At 43.5% G+C, this 16609-nt stretch overlaps 1 protein-coding gene across 2 annotated transcripts in view; it reads left to right on the forward strand.

Moving 5' to 3' along the window:
• The window catches only part of GALNT17 (polypeptide N-acetylgalactosaminyltransferase 17), a 456620-nt gene that overhangs the window by 147239 nt on the left and 292772 nt on the right, over positions 1-16609 (forward strand). For both annotated transcript variants that reach the window (XM_034670023.1, XM_034670022.1), the window contains exon 2: positions 8358-8541. In XM_034670023.1, coding sequence (XP_034525914.1) covers positions 8358-8541 — 184 coding nt within the window. The remainder of the gene's footprint in view (positions 1-8357; positions 8542-16609) is intronic.

Genomic DNA, 16609 nt, shown 5'->3' on the forward strand with positions numbered 1-16609 from the left:
TATAATGCAGCTGTCAACAAATGTCAAGATCATCATACCAATATATAAACCGGGGATTTTATAATGATTCGATCTGAGTTCATAAAGCGGTGCTTACTGGTTTCTGACGTGTCTCCAGGAAATGTCTGTATCAGCCCTGGAACATGGTAACATATTTGGTCAGCTGAGTTTACAATGCACTCATTCACTTACTCTTTCATTTATTCAATTGCTTTGCTCACTCAGCTATTCGTTCCTCCGTGCAACACGTATGAAGTGCTTCCTAGGTGTCAGACCATGTGTAAGACACAGAGAGGTCTTCCTGTTCGCACAAGTGTGAGTGAACAGTCAAGGGCATGTATGATATGACAGGAGCAATGCTGTGGTTCAGATTTCCACTGACGAGCACCATCTGACTTTCTGGGTAGGGCGGTGTTCAGAAAGGGTCTGTGGGACTGTGTTGAGTAGCAAGGATGACTGGCAGAGGCACGAAGGGGCAATGATTTTTTAGAAGCATCAGAAGAAGGGGATAGCTAAAATAAAGGGTGTGGTGGAGGGAGAGGCTGGGCAGGGAGTCAGCTAATGAGTGGGGTTGTATATTACACGAAGATTTTGGGTTATTTTTTTCCATCACGGCAGGAATGCACTGATGAGTTTTAAGCAGGCAGTGATCAGACTTGCATGTCTCACCCGGGCTCAGGCTCACTCTGAAGAGTGGGTTAGGGTTGACCGTAATAACTCAAGGAAGAGGCCTTGAGCTGGAGTCCAGGCGGTGGAAGCGAGGCGGAGGAGGGACAGAGTCAAGAGATACGTAAGAGCGAGCACCGAGCGTCATTGGAGTAATGACTTGGAAAAAATACGTGTATGTGCATTAAGGGAATTAAAGCACACAGATATAGTTAGCATATTTGTTTACCATCAATATTGTATAATAATTAAAGTGCTTACTATAGTGCTTTGCATCTAACACACATTTGTCAGCTTAACTAATTATCACTAATAATTGTGTCCAACATGGAGCTATCTTCTTTTGGCAGTATTTCTGGGCTAGCTTTTCTTTCTTTCTTTTTTTTTTTCTTTTAAGATTTTATTTATTTATTTAACATAGAGAGCACGGGTGAGAGGCAGTGGGAGAGAAGGAGAAGCAGGCTCCCCACCGAGAAGCGTGTGTGTGTGTGTGTGTGTGTGTGTGTGTGTGTGCGTGTGTGTGTGTGTGCGTGCACACGCGTGCTGCGGCTGCCCAGATGATAAGGAGCTTTATGAGTCGACAAGACGCCAGGCTGCATTTCGCCACAGCCTCTATCTATCCTGGAGTTTGTGTGTCAGTTGTGAGTGCCATCCCTATTTCTGGAAGAATAATGCCGGTTATCTGTAAACTCATAAGTTTAAACTGTAACCCTGGAGAAAATTATGTCCTTCGTTGTACGGAGAGAGGTGGGAAGACACTCGGACTTGATTTACAGCCGTGGTTCTTTATTTTTGCTGCTGCCGTGGAGCCCGGATAGCTTGGGCCCAGCTGAAGACAGACATGGGTCGAGGGATTGAGTCTTGCTGAGCCGTCATCGAGTGCGTGCACCTCGGAATTCCAGGCTCCGTGCAAAGGTGAATGAAGCTTCTCTGTCATCCACAAGTTAGGTGTGGACTCAACTGAACTAGAAGGGAATTTCTAAAATTTCAAAAGTGGGGGTTATGTTAATGACTTCACGTTTGGAGAATTGGATGATTATTTGAGAAAAAAAAAATTTAGAGCTTCGCTTCCCAATGTGCATGTAGAATTTCCTCCCAGGGACCACGCCACTTGAATTATTATTGCTTTCTTCTCGAACTTAATATTGGAGAGGGCAACCCCTCTCATTTTCTTCTTCTTCCTCTTCTTCTTTTTTTTTTTTTTTAAGATTTTTTAAATTTCTTTATTCGACAGAGATAGAGACAGCTAGCGAGAGAGGGAACACAAGCAGGGGGAGTGGGAGAGGAAGAAGCAGGCTCATAGCCGAGGAGCCTGATGTGGGGCTTGATCCCATAACGCCGGGATCACGCCCTGAGCCGAAGGCAGACGCTTAACCGCTGTGCCACCCAGGCGCCCCTCTTCTTCTTTTTTAATCTATGTTTTCTGGCCTCTGTGTTCTTCTGGGGTAATTTTAGAATTTTTGTTACATTCCTGAAAAAAAAATCTCATTTGGAATTACATTTAACCTATACATTGAAGAGAAGAAATATGTGTCTTCATAGCATTCCACCAGATACTTCAAAAATACGTCTCTGTCTGCCTGCTAAGCTGGATATGTCTTATTTTATTCCCTTCAGTAGAATTTTTCCATGGCCAAACCAAATGGCCTTTTTCAGACTTGATTTCCCTGTGACATTCATCAGTGTAGACTCTGTTCTTCATGACTATAAATACAATGATCATATATAGTTTTCATCTCTCTTCTCTTAGTAGATATTTATCTCATGGATATTTAGTGTTCTTTCTTGACATCAACTTAATTATAGATGGTTCGGAGTTGAATTTCCAGATCTTTCTCTACTCATCCATAATTCAACAGTTTTTAAGACCTTCCTGTGTGTCGGGCCCTGGGGTGACCACATCCCTGACCTTCAGGGGAGGGCATAGACATTGCACGTGGACGAAGCCATCCCCTGGAGCTAGGTGGGATGCTGTGTGTGTCAGGATCCCAGCAGGAAACAGATGGCATACCAAGAAGAGGTGATGGAAGAGAGTTTAGCAAAATATTTACCGAGGTTCAGAGATCAGCAAGAATGACAAGGGATGGTGACTCACCGAGAGCTAGCAACACGGGAGGAAGCAGTTGGCATGCCAGGGCCTGAAGGAGGAAGTGGGGGAAGCAGTTAACAGAGCACAGGGCTAGCTGTAACCCCAGGCGAACCCTAGGAGAGAGCTGCCTCGTAGCAACAGAGGCATAGAGAAGGCAACCCAGCCGCTGCCCCCTTGGGAGGGAGGTGGGGGAAGACACACCCCAACTTCTCTCGCTGTCCATCCATCAGGCTCCTCCAGGTTGACTCCAACCCAAAGCCACTGATGCTGGCGAAGCAGGCAAAGAGGGTAGACAGTGGATCTGGAGAGAAACATGAAGACTAGACAGTAGAGGTGCTATGGGATGACCGAGCTCAGTTTGCTCTTGCTCCCTTTATCTTCACCTTCTTGCCTCCTAGCTCCCCCTTGGCTCTGCCGTCTTCAGCTGAAATAACTCAGAAGGCAGTGCCTGAAGAAGGAGGGAATGATGCGTCTTTCTAGACTAACCGCCAAGCAACCACCCCTCGTTCCCTCTTTTCTTCTTCTCCCCTTTGCCAGTTGGGACTTTCACGCCTACAAGTGCATTTTGGTCTGCAGTGACTGCAATTGCTTCTGACCAGATTGCAAAAGGCACTTTCAGAAGAGAAGGTTCCCGGGTCCATGGAGTCATCCCAACTGGCTCCGGAGGCGACTTGTTCCTGGCTAAGTGAAGACCAACTTGAGCCTTGTTGGTGATCTTGAGTTCTTATTTATCTTTGCCAGGAGTTTCCAGGCCCTGCTAAGTAAGCACATTAAAATGCCAGTGAAAATTTTTGCTGCTTTGTTGAACCTTTCTGGCAGATTCAATTGGGGGGAAAATGGGAGCACACGGACCACAAAATATATAATTCGCAGTTGTCACATTGCACTGTGAAGAATGATTTTTTTTGAGGCTGCTAAGTGGGTGCCTTTCATAATTGAAGAAATAATGCCACAGAAAGGGGAAAAAAAATCTCACTGGGAACTGTCGTTCCCTTTGTGTTCTTGGTGGGATCTGCATGCATTCCTCATCTTAATTCCTATGCCATTTTAAAACGAATTCCCTCCCTGGCCCTTCTGCCTGCGTTGGAAAGGTTGCCCATGGAAGATGCTGGGCAAACACGGCTGAGATGCATTTTAGCTCGGAGGTGGCATTTAATGGCCAAAAGAAGTCCTTTGTCATCAAGGGAAGAAAAAGATGTGCTAACCAAACCAAAGAGATGAAGTAAGAGGAAGAATCGGATGTTTTCTACCGAAGTTGCTCAGTTACATTGAAGGTCGGTCATGTCCCATTCCAGTGGTTTCTCTCCTTGACCTTTGGGCTCCATGCTGGCAGGAAAACTGTGGAAGGCTGAGTTTGTGGCTAGTGAGAAAAAGGGAAAATCCAGGTGAGTGAGCAAAAGTTCACAAGGCAGGGAGGAAAAAAACCCACTGTTAGTAGTCCCTGCATGATCTTTTTTATTATACAAAATGCCATCCATTATATATATCACATACATATCGGGTAGTAATTGTAAAATAATTTATGATAGAATTGAATGAATGAATGAATGAATGAATGAATGATTCCTACTAGCTTTCCAGTGGAGCGTTACCAGGACCTTTGAGGTCCGTTGTGTGTCTTTCCCAACAATGATCTAGTCTCTTTTTTGCAGTTGTTTCTGGTTTCATTCCATGAGTTTATACCTCTGAACTATGTTTTGATTAGATGTGACACTTTGTATAAGTGGAATTAATGCATTAATACCTGCTTTTCACTTGACATTGCATCTCTGAGAGTCATCCATTTATCAGTAGGCAATCCATTTTCACTGCTGTATAGTATCCTCTTACTGAGTTCACTACCATTAATGTCCCACCATCATGTTTTCCATGCTGGGTTCTTTCTTTCTAAAGAATTTCTTGGATAGAACGTGTGTGTGTGTGTGTGTGTGTGTGTGTGTGTGTGTGTGTTGGAGGTTGGGAGGAATGTCTTTTTCCATTACTTTTGGAAGGTCACGTAATTAATCCTTCTGAGCCTCCATTTCTTTATTTCTAAAGTGATTCTGGTAACATCAACCTTTCCTGTTTAATACAGAAATGGATATAAAACCGTTAAAAAAATTAGAGCCTAAACAGTGATCCTTAGTAGGTGGAGAGAGGGTGGTTGAATGGATCTGTGAAGACAAACAAGAAACTCAACCACCTGGTTCATACTGAGATATTTCTCCATTCCTTTAAGTCTTGGTTCCATGAAGTCTTGAGCTTCAACTGTTGATTCAGTGAGAGAGCCTGTGTGTAGAGTGGAGAAGATAGAAGTTTTGAAGGATGCAATTCCTACTGTAAATACAGTGAAATTCCTGAGCATCGTCTGTCTTTCTCCTTCTTGCTGCTCGAGCTCTGCCCCCCCCGCCACCCCCCGCCCTCCATCATGGCTACACCCCCTGTCAGGCTGTGGCTTCCAGGCTCCTATCTTGGGCTTCGTCTTCCATCTGAGCTTCCATTCTCATGCATTTCAGCTCCCTGCTGGACCTCTGACACTATCAGATTGTCCTATGGGTGCCCTGTAGACCGCCTGTGCAGAGTGGAATTCATCTTCTCAAACCCACTTCTGACGGCACCATCTTTGGGAGTGGTGTTCCCACCCAATCCTCACACTGGAAGCTAGGCTCACTCTCTTCTTCCTGCTCTTTCCACCCTCACACCTGTCTGTCTCTGCCTTGTGATGATATCTCTTAAATACTTCTCCAATCTCTCCTCTCCTTTTGATCACTGTCACCACTGCCTTTAAATGAGGCCCCTATCTTCTCTTGTCAGCCCTGGAAGAGCCCTGGAAGTGGTCTCCTTTCTTGTCACAGAGGCGAGGTTTTGTCCTCCTTTGTGCCTCTAACTATATCCCGAATCCCGGTCTGTCTTCCTTTACCAACTATGGAACTTTTTTTTTTTTTTAAGATTTTATTTATTTATGTGACAGAGAGACAGCCAGCGAGAGAGGGAACACAGCAGGGGGAGTGGGAGAGGAAGAAGCAGGCTCATAGTGGAGGAGCCTGATGTGGGGCTCGATCCCGGAACACCGGGATCACGCCCTGAGCTGAAGGCAGACGCTTAACGACTGTGCCACCCAGGCGCCCTACCAACCATGGAACTTTGACAAAGTCACTACATTCTCAGACTCAGTGTCCTCGTTTGTCAGAGATCGAAATAATACTTCCTCATGAGATTTGTCAGGAGAGGCGACAAAACAGTAATACACTCCATGCAAAGTACTTAGCAGGGTCCCCAGCATGAGGTAGAGCTCCCCCATAACTGGTGGCTGTCTGCGGTCTGTCCCGGTGCAGTCCACCTTCTAGGAGAAATGTGTAAGTCATGCCTCAGATCTTGTTCCTTTCCTTCTCTGTGCTTTAGCCACCTGTCACTTAATAGATAAGAGTCTAACCTCAAGGGAATAAAGGCCGCATAATGACTTTGGCCTTGGTGGGTTTCTTCCTCCATTAAAAAAAGGTATTAAGAATGAGACTTTATGACTGTGTTGTTCTGATTTTAAAAGAACTTTAAACACTTTCCTTTTTAGTATATTCAGAAATTTATGCACATATCACCACAAACTCCAGAATATCGTCACCACCCAACAAGACACCCCATACACATTATCAGTCACTCCCCATTTCCTCCCCCAATTCCCTCAGCCCCAAACTGATACTGATCTACTTTCTGTCTCTGGAGATTTGCCTATGCTGTGCATTTCATACACGTAGGATCACACAATATGGGGTCTTTCCTGACTGGCATTGTTTACTTGGCATCACGTTTTCAAAGTTCATCCACGTCATAGTGTAGATCACTGCTTCCTTCTTTTGTATTGCTAAATAATGTCTCTCGGCATGGTTTTACATTTTGTGTATTCATTCATCAGTTGATAGACATTCAGCTAATATGAATGACGCTCCTATGAACATTTCTGTACACGTTTTTGTGTGGGCAGATCTTTTCATTTCTCTTGGGCATATACCCAGGAATGGAGTTGCTGGGTCATATGGTAAAACGATGTTTAGCATTTTGAAGAACTACCAAACTATTTTCCAAAGTCGCTGCACCGTCTTACATTCCTACTGGTACCGTTCTATGACAAGTGATTTTAAAACCCAGCACCAGGTGTTTGCACTTGACATGGAAAGAGTTCTTCGAGATTTTTGCGCATTGTGAAGGTGATGTTATTGGAATGTTTGTGGCACACTGATGTGGAATGAGAATTCAAAGCGCGGGAAACAGGTGGGAAAGGTTGGGACAATGTAATGCTCAGTTGACAGTGCTTCTATCGGGATGATGGCAGGCAGAAAAGATGTCAGGGTTCCTGAAGCTCAGGGTGGACAATGGAAATGATGGTCAGGTAGAAAAATGACGTTTGCCTGAGACCAACTCTGAGATGCTTGCTCGACCTTTGCTTTTTGATCTTGATATCACAGAAAATACATTTCTGCATTCCGAGAAGCAGGCAAGTCTAGCCATTATGTGATAGAGCACTGTTCTGCGACTGGAGCAGAGTTGTTGCCCTTTGACTGGTCTGGGGATGCCTTTCTGGGAGGTTCGACTTGTCCTCAGCTCTGTGGGCTGCCCCTCCTGAAAGCGGAGGGCACTGTTTACATCTCCGCTCCGTGTTCTTCCTGCCAGTAGCAGCGATGGGACTTCTGTGGATAGAGTGGTGTGCGTGCGCGCGTGCGCGTATGCACTCGTGTGTGTGCGCGCGTGCCTGCCCACGGGTGCGCTGAGTAGCTTGAGCATTGAAATGGCAAAAGGGAATGAGAGCCCTTAACAACAAAAGTTTTCTAGCCGAGAAGTAAAACCTCGCATAACGCTTGGATTTCAAAATTGCCCATCACGCTGTTTATCGTATAATGGAACAGTGGGTATAAAGCTGCCGTCATCCTGGGGACTTGAAATTGCTCAATGAGGCTTATTATGGAGGCCTCCTACTCCACTTGGCACAGTTATCACCCTTGTGGGTTTTTTTTTTCCTCTGTGATTTATTCTCAAATATTCTATATTTCCTTCTGCCATTTAGATGAAATTTAAATAAAACCATTAGGTAAAGAACTGTGTCAGGTTGTTACACGCTTTAAACTCGTGCTAAAATCAATCTGTATGTCATTCTCTGTTCAAAAGAAGCAAAAGCACCTTTGGTTTGGCTGTTCCCGGCGACGGGGTGTTCTTTTTTTCTATGTTGTGCGTGTAGCTCGTGGAATATCAAGGTTTGTCGTCGTTGCCCCAACGGAGAAAGGAAAACAGGCACGGCTGATAGCCCCACGTCTGTCCCATTGTGTGTGTCCTTCTTGGTCAGCATGTCTCCCAGTTTACATAGCCTCTCTCTTTTGTAGACCTCCATCCACTCAGTTCCCCAGAGGAGGGAGAGGCTCCTTACTGGGGATTAAACTTAACCCTGGAACTCTCAGTTGCCCTGACCTTCCTCTCAATACGAATGTGTTCAGGGCATATTCCTGGATTGCTGTATTGAGGAAGTAATTACCTGTGACAGGTCACGTTAGCCTTGCCATTGAAGCTGTATCTGAGCTTGAGTGACATGGCCTGACATGGTGGCTTTCAAATAATTGTTTTTCCTTCCTTTTTCTAGGCTTATCCAAATCCCTTGGGCTCATCGAAGGTTATGGTGGGCGGGGCAAAGGGGGCCTTCCTGCTACCCTTTCCCCGGCTGAAGAAGAGAAAGCCAAGGGACCCCATGAGAAGTATGGCTACAATTCCTACCTCAGTGAAAAAATTTCACTGGATCGTTCCATTCCGGATTATCGTCCCACCAAGTAAGTTGTGATTCAGTCATTCAGAGCGGCTCGCTGTGTCACAGGATGGGCGTAGACCCGGGTCTGTGACATGTTCTCAGGTCCTTTGTAACTAGCAGAGGGGCTTCTGTCTTACTCAGTGTCCTTCACAGTCAACAAACCGAGTTCTGTGGATGATGAAATATTACCTAAATAAAGTATTGACGTTTTTATAAAAGTAATCCAGAAACACCCAGGAAGGTCCTCAATACAAAAAGTCTTAAGTAAAACACGAAACTCGCCATGATCTCATCGCCTAGAGACACCATTTGGTCCAAACTTAGCATCTTGTGTTTGAGTCAATTTTCTATACAGATTATGAGCCTGTGATATATTGTTTGTATCCTTTTCTCATGTAATATTATTCCATGAGTGCTTGCTGATGTCATTAATTATGATTAACGACGATCATCCGTATGACCATTTTGCATCATTATTTGCATTGTTGGAAATTTAGAGTATCGTCAGTTTGTCATTATTATAAATAACCATTTGATGAATATCTTCCCACTCACATCCTCGTGTGTCGTGATTTGGTATTTATTTTCTCAAGCCACACTTCTGAAAGTATAATTCTTATGCCATATCGTAGGAATAGTTCTGGAGGCTCTAGGCACATCTTGGGATACTGTCCTCTGGAAAGTTGATGGCAAGCCACACTCTTGCTGGAACTTTATTTGACCCTTCCCAAACCGGGTACTCGAGTTTCAAAAACACTGTGCCAAGCTCATGGGTGAGAAAGTGATTTCCATGATTGTTTCACCTGCCACTGTTTTGTTTGAGAATCTTACCTTTTAACCAGTTTGTTTGTGTCTTGGTTGTCTCATGAAAGGTCTTTGTTCTGCGGGCTCAGATTTAAGAATTATTTGTTTTCTTCTTGGTACACGGAGAAACGGGATGGGTCATAGAATCAAGACGCTGGAGGAAAACCTATTTTCTAGGCAGGCGTCCACGTTGGCTTAATGGGGTTCTTTGTTTTCTGTTAGATTTGTAGTGTCTCTTTTTCCCTTTCAGAGTGTGTCCTTGCTTCGAGTAGATTATTTCTTTTTTCAAATGGATTTTGGACAAATCAGTTAAGTATCCTGGTTACTGAGAAAAATAGATTCAAGATAAAGAAAATTATCTTAAATGGATTTAAAATTGCACCATTAGCTGAGAAACCTGCTAAATCTCTCTGCCTAATAAACATATATTCATTTTGAATCGCTAGGAAAACATACATCACCCCGTTGGAAGCTGTTTTGTGTTCCTGGACTTTTGCTCTCAAACACATCTGGCTGTTTTCATTTCCTGGTGCTCTCTGATTGGCCTTTCTTATTTGGACGCTGGCAAATAAACAGAGCCGTTTTTTGTTTTTGTTTTTGTTTTTTTCTTTTTTGCCTTCCTATGAGAATGAAAATGGTTCCAACATGGAGTTTCCTGGAAGTGGGTCAGTTGAACACGTATTAGGAACATCTATTATGTGCCAGATGGTTTTCCCCACACTAGAGGCAGAACATTGGAAAAGACACAGTCCTTGCCTACTTCTTATCTAGGGAGGGAGGCAGACTTATGGCAGAGTGATTCGGCATACTGTGGTCTAGGCGGTGTGTGTCAAGCCAGAGATAGATAGATACAGCCTGTGCGGGGAGGATCTGGAAAATTTCCTGCTTGAGACGATGCCTGAGTCTCATCTTGAAGGGTTGGTCGTTAAGAGTTGGGAAATGGACGAAAGGACAAGGATAGGAAGGGACTCGGCAGGGGAACAGCAAGAGCAGAGTTGGGGGCCAATAAAAACATGGTGGACTCGGGGGGATGCGTAGCTCAACAATGCTCTATAAATCAGCATGGCGTCTTGAATATCCCACTTGTATCTGGCCCCTGGAACTTTACTAAGATGATAGTAAGGAACCGGAAAGGATGGTAACCTATAAGGGACGAATGAACAGGTTAGGGGATGACCACAGGGAAGAGACACCTACAAAATTGTGGAAGATGGAAAGGGAAGGGATGAATGGTAACTGACAGCAAACTGGACGAGGCTGGAACCCAACCTCCTGCCAATGGTGGGAAGTGGTGGGAAGAGCTAAAGGATGTGGCCTGGTCACGCCTCAGAACCCCAGAGACCTGGGCATTAGACGTTCTGGGTACTTCTGCTGGCTGGGAAGTAGAGTTGAAAAGAAGGATTGCAGCTGTACCCCTAGATTCTTTCTCCAACACTGCACCTGGCAGAATATGGGAGATTTACTCTCCGGAAAAGGTGAACCCTGGGCTTGAGTTTGTAAGATGTAGCCTAGGACAAGAGGGTAAGACTGTGTACTGTCTGGGGACACCCTCAATGTCATTACCCCCCGGGTTTGCACAGCCCTGTAAATCAGTACTTGGAAGAATCTATTCTGAAGCAACCAGCCTAAGAAAAGGCTAATAGATGGGATAGTTGGCCCCCCTCCCCAAATGTCTGAGTTCTGCTCACTGTGAGTAAGGCGTGCCTGTTGTAAAACTCCATTTGTCTCCATGTAGCTGTCTTACTCCAAAATAAGAAAGAAGAGCCAGGATCCCTGGACATCCCACGAGAGTCTTGGTTACAAAGGCCTTAACAACAGCGACAACAATAGAAAAGGCATTTAGAGGAGGAAGAGACTATAAACTTTCAAACTATATTTAGTGAGTTAGATCATGGAATGTCTTGTTTTATTCACAAAACAAGAACCAAGTGCTATGGTAAAGTAATAATTTGAGGATAAAAAAGAAGTCTTGGGAGTTACGAATAAGATAGGAATAAATCAACAAGAGAGTGGAAGATCGCATTGAGAAAAACTTCCGACAGATCGAAAAACCTGAAAAATGGGAGAGAAAAATTAAAGCAGTCAATCGGTTCAGTGGGTCCAGCATTAACTCATGGGAATATTGGAGAGAGAACAGAGAACCCAGAGAGAAGAAAATCATGAGACCAGTGATGGAGCACAATTTCCTGGGACCGTAGGACATGAGCTTTCAGGTTAGAAAGTGTCCCACCCTGTGTATACGGGATGAATGAAAAGAGAAATTAAACCCACATCACCAAATGTAAATGTTTTTGTATAACTCCTCAGAGTGCCCCTCTGTTTTCTAGCCGGCATGCTGCCTGATTCGTGAGTCATTTAGTAAAACCAGTTAAATCTTCAAGTTTTGTCTTATTTATTTATTTAAAGATTTATTTATTTTTTTATTTTTTGAGAGAGAGAGCGCACACATGCCTGTGCCTGTCAGCGGGGGTAGAGGAGAGGAAAAGAGGACGAGGGATAGAATCCTCAAGCAGACTCTCCGTTGAGCATAGAGCCCAAAGCAGGGCTTGATCCTGGGACCCTGGGATCATGACCTGAGCCGAAATCAAGAGTCAGATGCTTAACGAACTGAGCCACCCACGCACCCCTGATCTTCAAATTAAAAAAAAAAAAATGTAAATGTAAAATTTCAGAACAGGTGTAAATACATTACATTTAAGTAGGTCTCTGCAATGCTACCTTCCCTGCATCTATGTTCAGGAAGCTACTTAAGGATATGCTCCAGTAAAACAAGGGAGTCAAGTAAGAAAGAGAATGATAATCGTATTGAAGAAACTGGGGACTCCAACAGGAGCATACAAAAGGCAGATCCCCGCAAGCTGATGAAGGGTTGCTCCAGGGTAACGTTTCAGGGTGACAGCTCTGTGGCAGGTCAAGAGAACCACCGTGCCACCCTGGAACAGGAGGCTGGAGGGCTGTACAAGGTCTGTCTCCAAAGGAGGCCAGGGGATGGAATAATTTTATTACCTAGTGTTTTTGACTGCATCCGGAATTATTATTATTGTTATTATTGAGGCATGATTGACATACCACCTTATATTAGTTTCAGGTGTGCAACGTGATGATTTGATGTTTGTATACATTGCGGGTTGACCATAAGTCTAGTTAACGTCGTCCGTACACATAATTACAGGTTGTTTTTTCTTGTAATGAGAACTTTTGAGGTCTGCTATCTTAGTAACTTTCCCAGGTGTAATACACTGTTATGAACTAGAGTTGCTAGGCTGTACACGACATTCCCAGGACTTATTTATTTTATAACCGGAAGTTTCTTCCTTTTGATTCCTTTCACCCATTTGACCTACTCCCCACCCCCTTGCCTCTGGCAACTACCAGTCTGTTCTCTGTAGCAATGAGCTTATTTTGTTTGATTTTAGATTCCACAGATAAGTGAAATCATACAGTATTTGTCTTTCTCTGTTTGACTTATTTCACTTAGTCTAACACCCTCAAGGCCCATCCATGGTGTCACAAATGGCAGGATTTCATTCTTCTTTATGGTGGAATAGGAGTCCATTATGTGTGTGTGTGTGTGTGTGTGTTATCACATTTTCTTTTTTTGCTCAACCACTGATGGACACTTAGATTGTTTCCATGTCTTGGGTTTTGTGAATGATACTGAAATGAACATGGGGATGCATGTATCTTTTCAAATTAGTGTTTTCATTTTTTTTAAATAAATACCCAAAAGTGGGATTGCTGGATCATATGATAGATCTATTTTTTTTACTTTTTGAAGAATCTTCATACTGTTTTCCATAGTGGCTGCACCAGTTTGCATTCCCACTAACGGTGCACAAGGATTCCCTTTTCTTTTCTTTTCTTTTCTTTTCTTTTCTTTTCTTTTCTTTTCTTTTCTTTTCTTTTCTTTTCTTTTTCTTCCAAGTTTTTGTTTATTTATTTGACATAGAGAGACACAGCGAGAGAGGTAACACAAGCAGGGGAAGTGGGAGAGGGAGAAGCAGATTTCCTGCTAGCAGGGAGCCTGATGCGGGGCTCGATCCCAGGACCCTGGGACATGACCTGAGCCGAAGGCAGACACCTAATGACTGAGCCACCCAGACGCCCCAAGAATTCCCTCTTCTCCAAATCCTCACCAACAATTATTTCTTGTCTTTTTGATATTAGCCAGATGTGAGGTGGTATCTTACGGTTTTGATTGGCATTTCCTTTATGATTAGTTATGGGAAGCATCTTTTCATGTACCTTTTGGCCGTCTGTAGGTCTTCTTTGGGAAAATGTCTGTTTAGATCTTCTGCCTAATTTTCTAATTGGATTGTTTGATTTTTTTTGCTATCGAGTTGTATGTATAAATTTTTATATTAATCCCTTATCAGATGTATGATTTACATATATTTTCTCTCATTTAGTAGGTTGCCTTTTCATTTTATCCTGGTGTTTGGTTTTGTTTTGTTAGCTGTGAAGAATCTTTTTAGTTTGATGTAGTCCTACTTGTTTATTTCTGTTTTTCTTGCCTTTGCTGGATTTTTTTAAAACCATTCTTTCAGAAAGTTTGGGACTAAATTAGTGGTAGAAGGAAAAAAAAAAAAGCTCTGACAAAACAAAGCAATTGTTAGCCTTATGAAAAAACCAGAGCTTCTCAAGAAAGGAATTGTAGTTTTATACACTTTGGCTCAGCTGGACACGATATAGTCACACAAACATAAATATTGGATATTTACCTACCTGCAAATTATGAGACAGCTGTATTGGAAGAAGGAGGAGGGCAAAATGTGTGTGTGTGAGGTGTGGGAAGTATAAGACCATTAAATCTTTATCCTCAGAAACAGAAAATCAGTTGCAAATGTCTAAAATGTAAACATCAAGAAATAGTGACATCATCATTGTTATTTAGGTACATGGAGATTACAGAAATGAGATGGGACTGTATATGTTTTGTTTTCGCAAAATCAAAGTTTAATTCAGCAGGAAGTGTTAATCCGCATAAAAAAGGTGAAAGTACGGCAGAAGTAAGAGGTGGAGAAGATAGGAAGACGTGGGTTGGATGACATGACCACATTTGCCTTTTTAGATAATTCTGGAAGCTCTCTGGAGGATGCATTGGAAGGTGGAATTGGAGATGAATTTGGGAGATTGCCCATGAGCCATATACGGTAACCAGAGGTAACCTTGTAAATTCCGGGCTCCACAGCAAAAGTTACCAAATTAGCCTGTGCTAGTTGCAGATTAGCCCTTGCCATCCAAGAATGGCAAAGGTTTTGCGTGTGGAAGATGCTTCTCTCTGTTTGAGCCCTGGGGATGTGAGGGAGGCAGCAGTCTGTGGTCAGAGTGGTTTCTTTCCTCCTTTGTGGTCCAAGCTCGGGAGGAGGTATCCCCCAACGGGCAAGATCTTTTTTTGAAGCTCTCCCAAGCCCTCCCAAGTGTAGAAGTTTTAAATCAGCTAGTTTCGTCGCAATTTTGTACAGAAGCTGATGTTGCTTTAATTCTTACTGTTTTATTATCACGCTGCTCTTAAGAAAATTGTTCTTGGTACAAACGTAGTAACGGGATTAACCATTTGCTTGTCGTAGTTCACGCAAACGGATTCCAAAATGTTGTTTTTCGTTTCATTTCAATTCGTGGGTTTTTTTTTCCCTTCCACTGGACAGATAGTTTAAATTTGTATGAACCCCAAACTGTCAATCTTGCCAATTTCATTTCTTCGCTGCTTTAAAGCCGAGAAAGATATCATCCCTCAGAAATACTTATAAATATTCTATTCTGTTTGTGTTGCTTTTCTGTGACTCTTGTATTTTGCTCCTTCATCCATCTAGGGTTTATTTTGGAATATGGGACAAGATATGTATCTTTTGTTTAAAATGTCTGTCCTTTGTTTTCAAAGCAGCCTTTTTCAAAAAAAAAAAAAAAAAAAAAAAAAGAATCCGTAAATAACTCTTTCATTTGGAGGTGCTAGATATAAGGCTGCCTGTATGTTTTATATATCTAGGCTTATTTTCTAAGCTGTATGCTGTTCCTTTGGTCTCTACTGTTTTTTTTTCTTTTCTTTTTTTTGTTTTTTAAAAATTATTAAAAACGATTTTTGACCAAAGTCTCCAATCTGCCAGGCACGTCTCAGCCCTCTAGGAAATTGGAGATCGTGGGGAGGCAGGTGGTAGAGAAGGTCACAGGACTCAGAGAGCAGCAGAGAGGTAGTCTTGCTCTTACTGGCAAGCAGGGATTTTTCCTTCAAAGAGAAGGCAGGGGCATTTCAAAGAGAACGGCCTGTGCCCGAGGACTGGACAAGTTCTTGGATTTGGAGGACCAGCACACAAACTTCTGGCTGGAACAGAGTTTCCAGAATGAATTGTGGAAGGAGAGATCAAAGGGGAAGAGGTGGCCGGATTGGGAGGTGGCCTCATGTGCCGGCTTGGGTTCCAGTGGGGATGTTCTCATCATCAGTGCACACCAATGAAGGACAGGAGGCAAGATGGTACTATTGGTATAATCCCCCTTTTTGACAAAGGAGATATTGATTAACTGTGACAGGAAGGTGTCGGCTAGGTTAGAACAGAGGGAAGCTGGTAGCAGGTTGGTGAAATAGATTTTTTTTCTTCTCCATCCACCAGCTTTTGTTGAGGGCCACCCACGTGCTCGGCATTGCCTGATGGAGAGGATGTTATCCCTCTAATAATAGGGCGAGCGTTTTACTATTCACGTGCTATTTTTTTTAAAGATTTTATTTATTTATTCAACAGAGATAAAGACAGCCAGCGAGAGAGGGAACACAAGCAGGGGGAGTGGGGAGAGGAAGAAGCAGGCTCATAGCAGAGGAGCCTGATGTGGGGCTCGATCCCACAACGCTGGGATCACGCCCTGAGCTGAAGGCAGATGCTTAACCGCTGTGCCACCCAGGCGCCCCTCACGTACTATTTTTATGGAAATCATTTCTCTGTAGCAAACCAAGGACTCAGAGATGGAGTGGATGGGCTAGGTTCAAGAAAAACTTTCTGAGAATCAGCCGGATGAGGCAATTAATTGGATATGGATGAAGTGGGTGCAATCAGAAGTTTCTAGCTTGGGAGACGGAGTGAAGTGATTTCATTAACCAGGAGAGAGACAGTCCTGCAGAGGCTCATGCTTTGTGTGCAAGAGTGCTGGTTTGCTGGTCCAGGTTTTCCCTTACTTAGGTTTTCTTGAGGCCACCGCATGAGACAAATCTGTCCAGCTTTATTCATTATGTGACTAGGTGGGTGCGAGCGAGGAGGGGACATTTGGTGACCCTAGAAGCCAGACAGGGCTTTAAAAAC

This window comes from Ailuropoda melanoleuca, chromosome 10, assembly GCF_002007445.2.
Source record: "Ailuropoda melanoleuca isolate Jingjing chromosome 10, ASM200744v2, whole genome shotgun sequence".
Taxonomy (NCBI): Eukaryota; Metazoa; Chordata; class Mammalia; order Carnivora; family Ursidae; genus Ailuropoda; species Ailuropoda melanoleuca.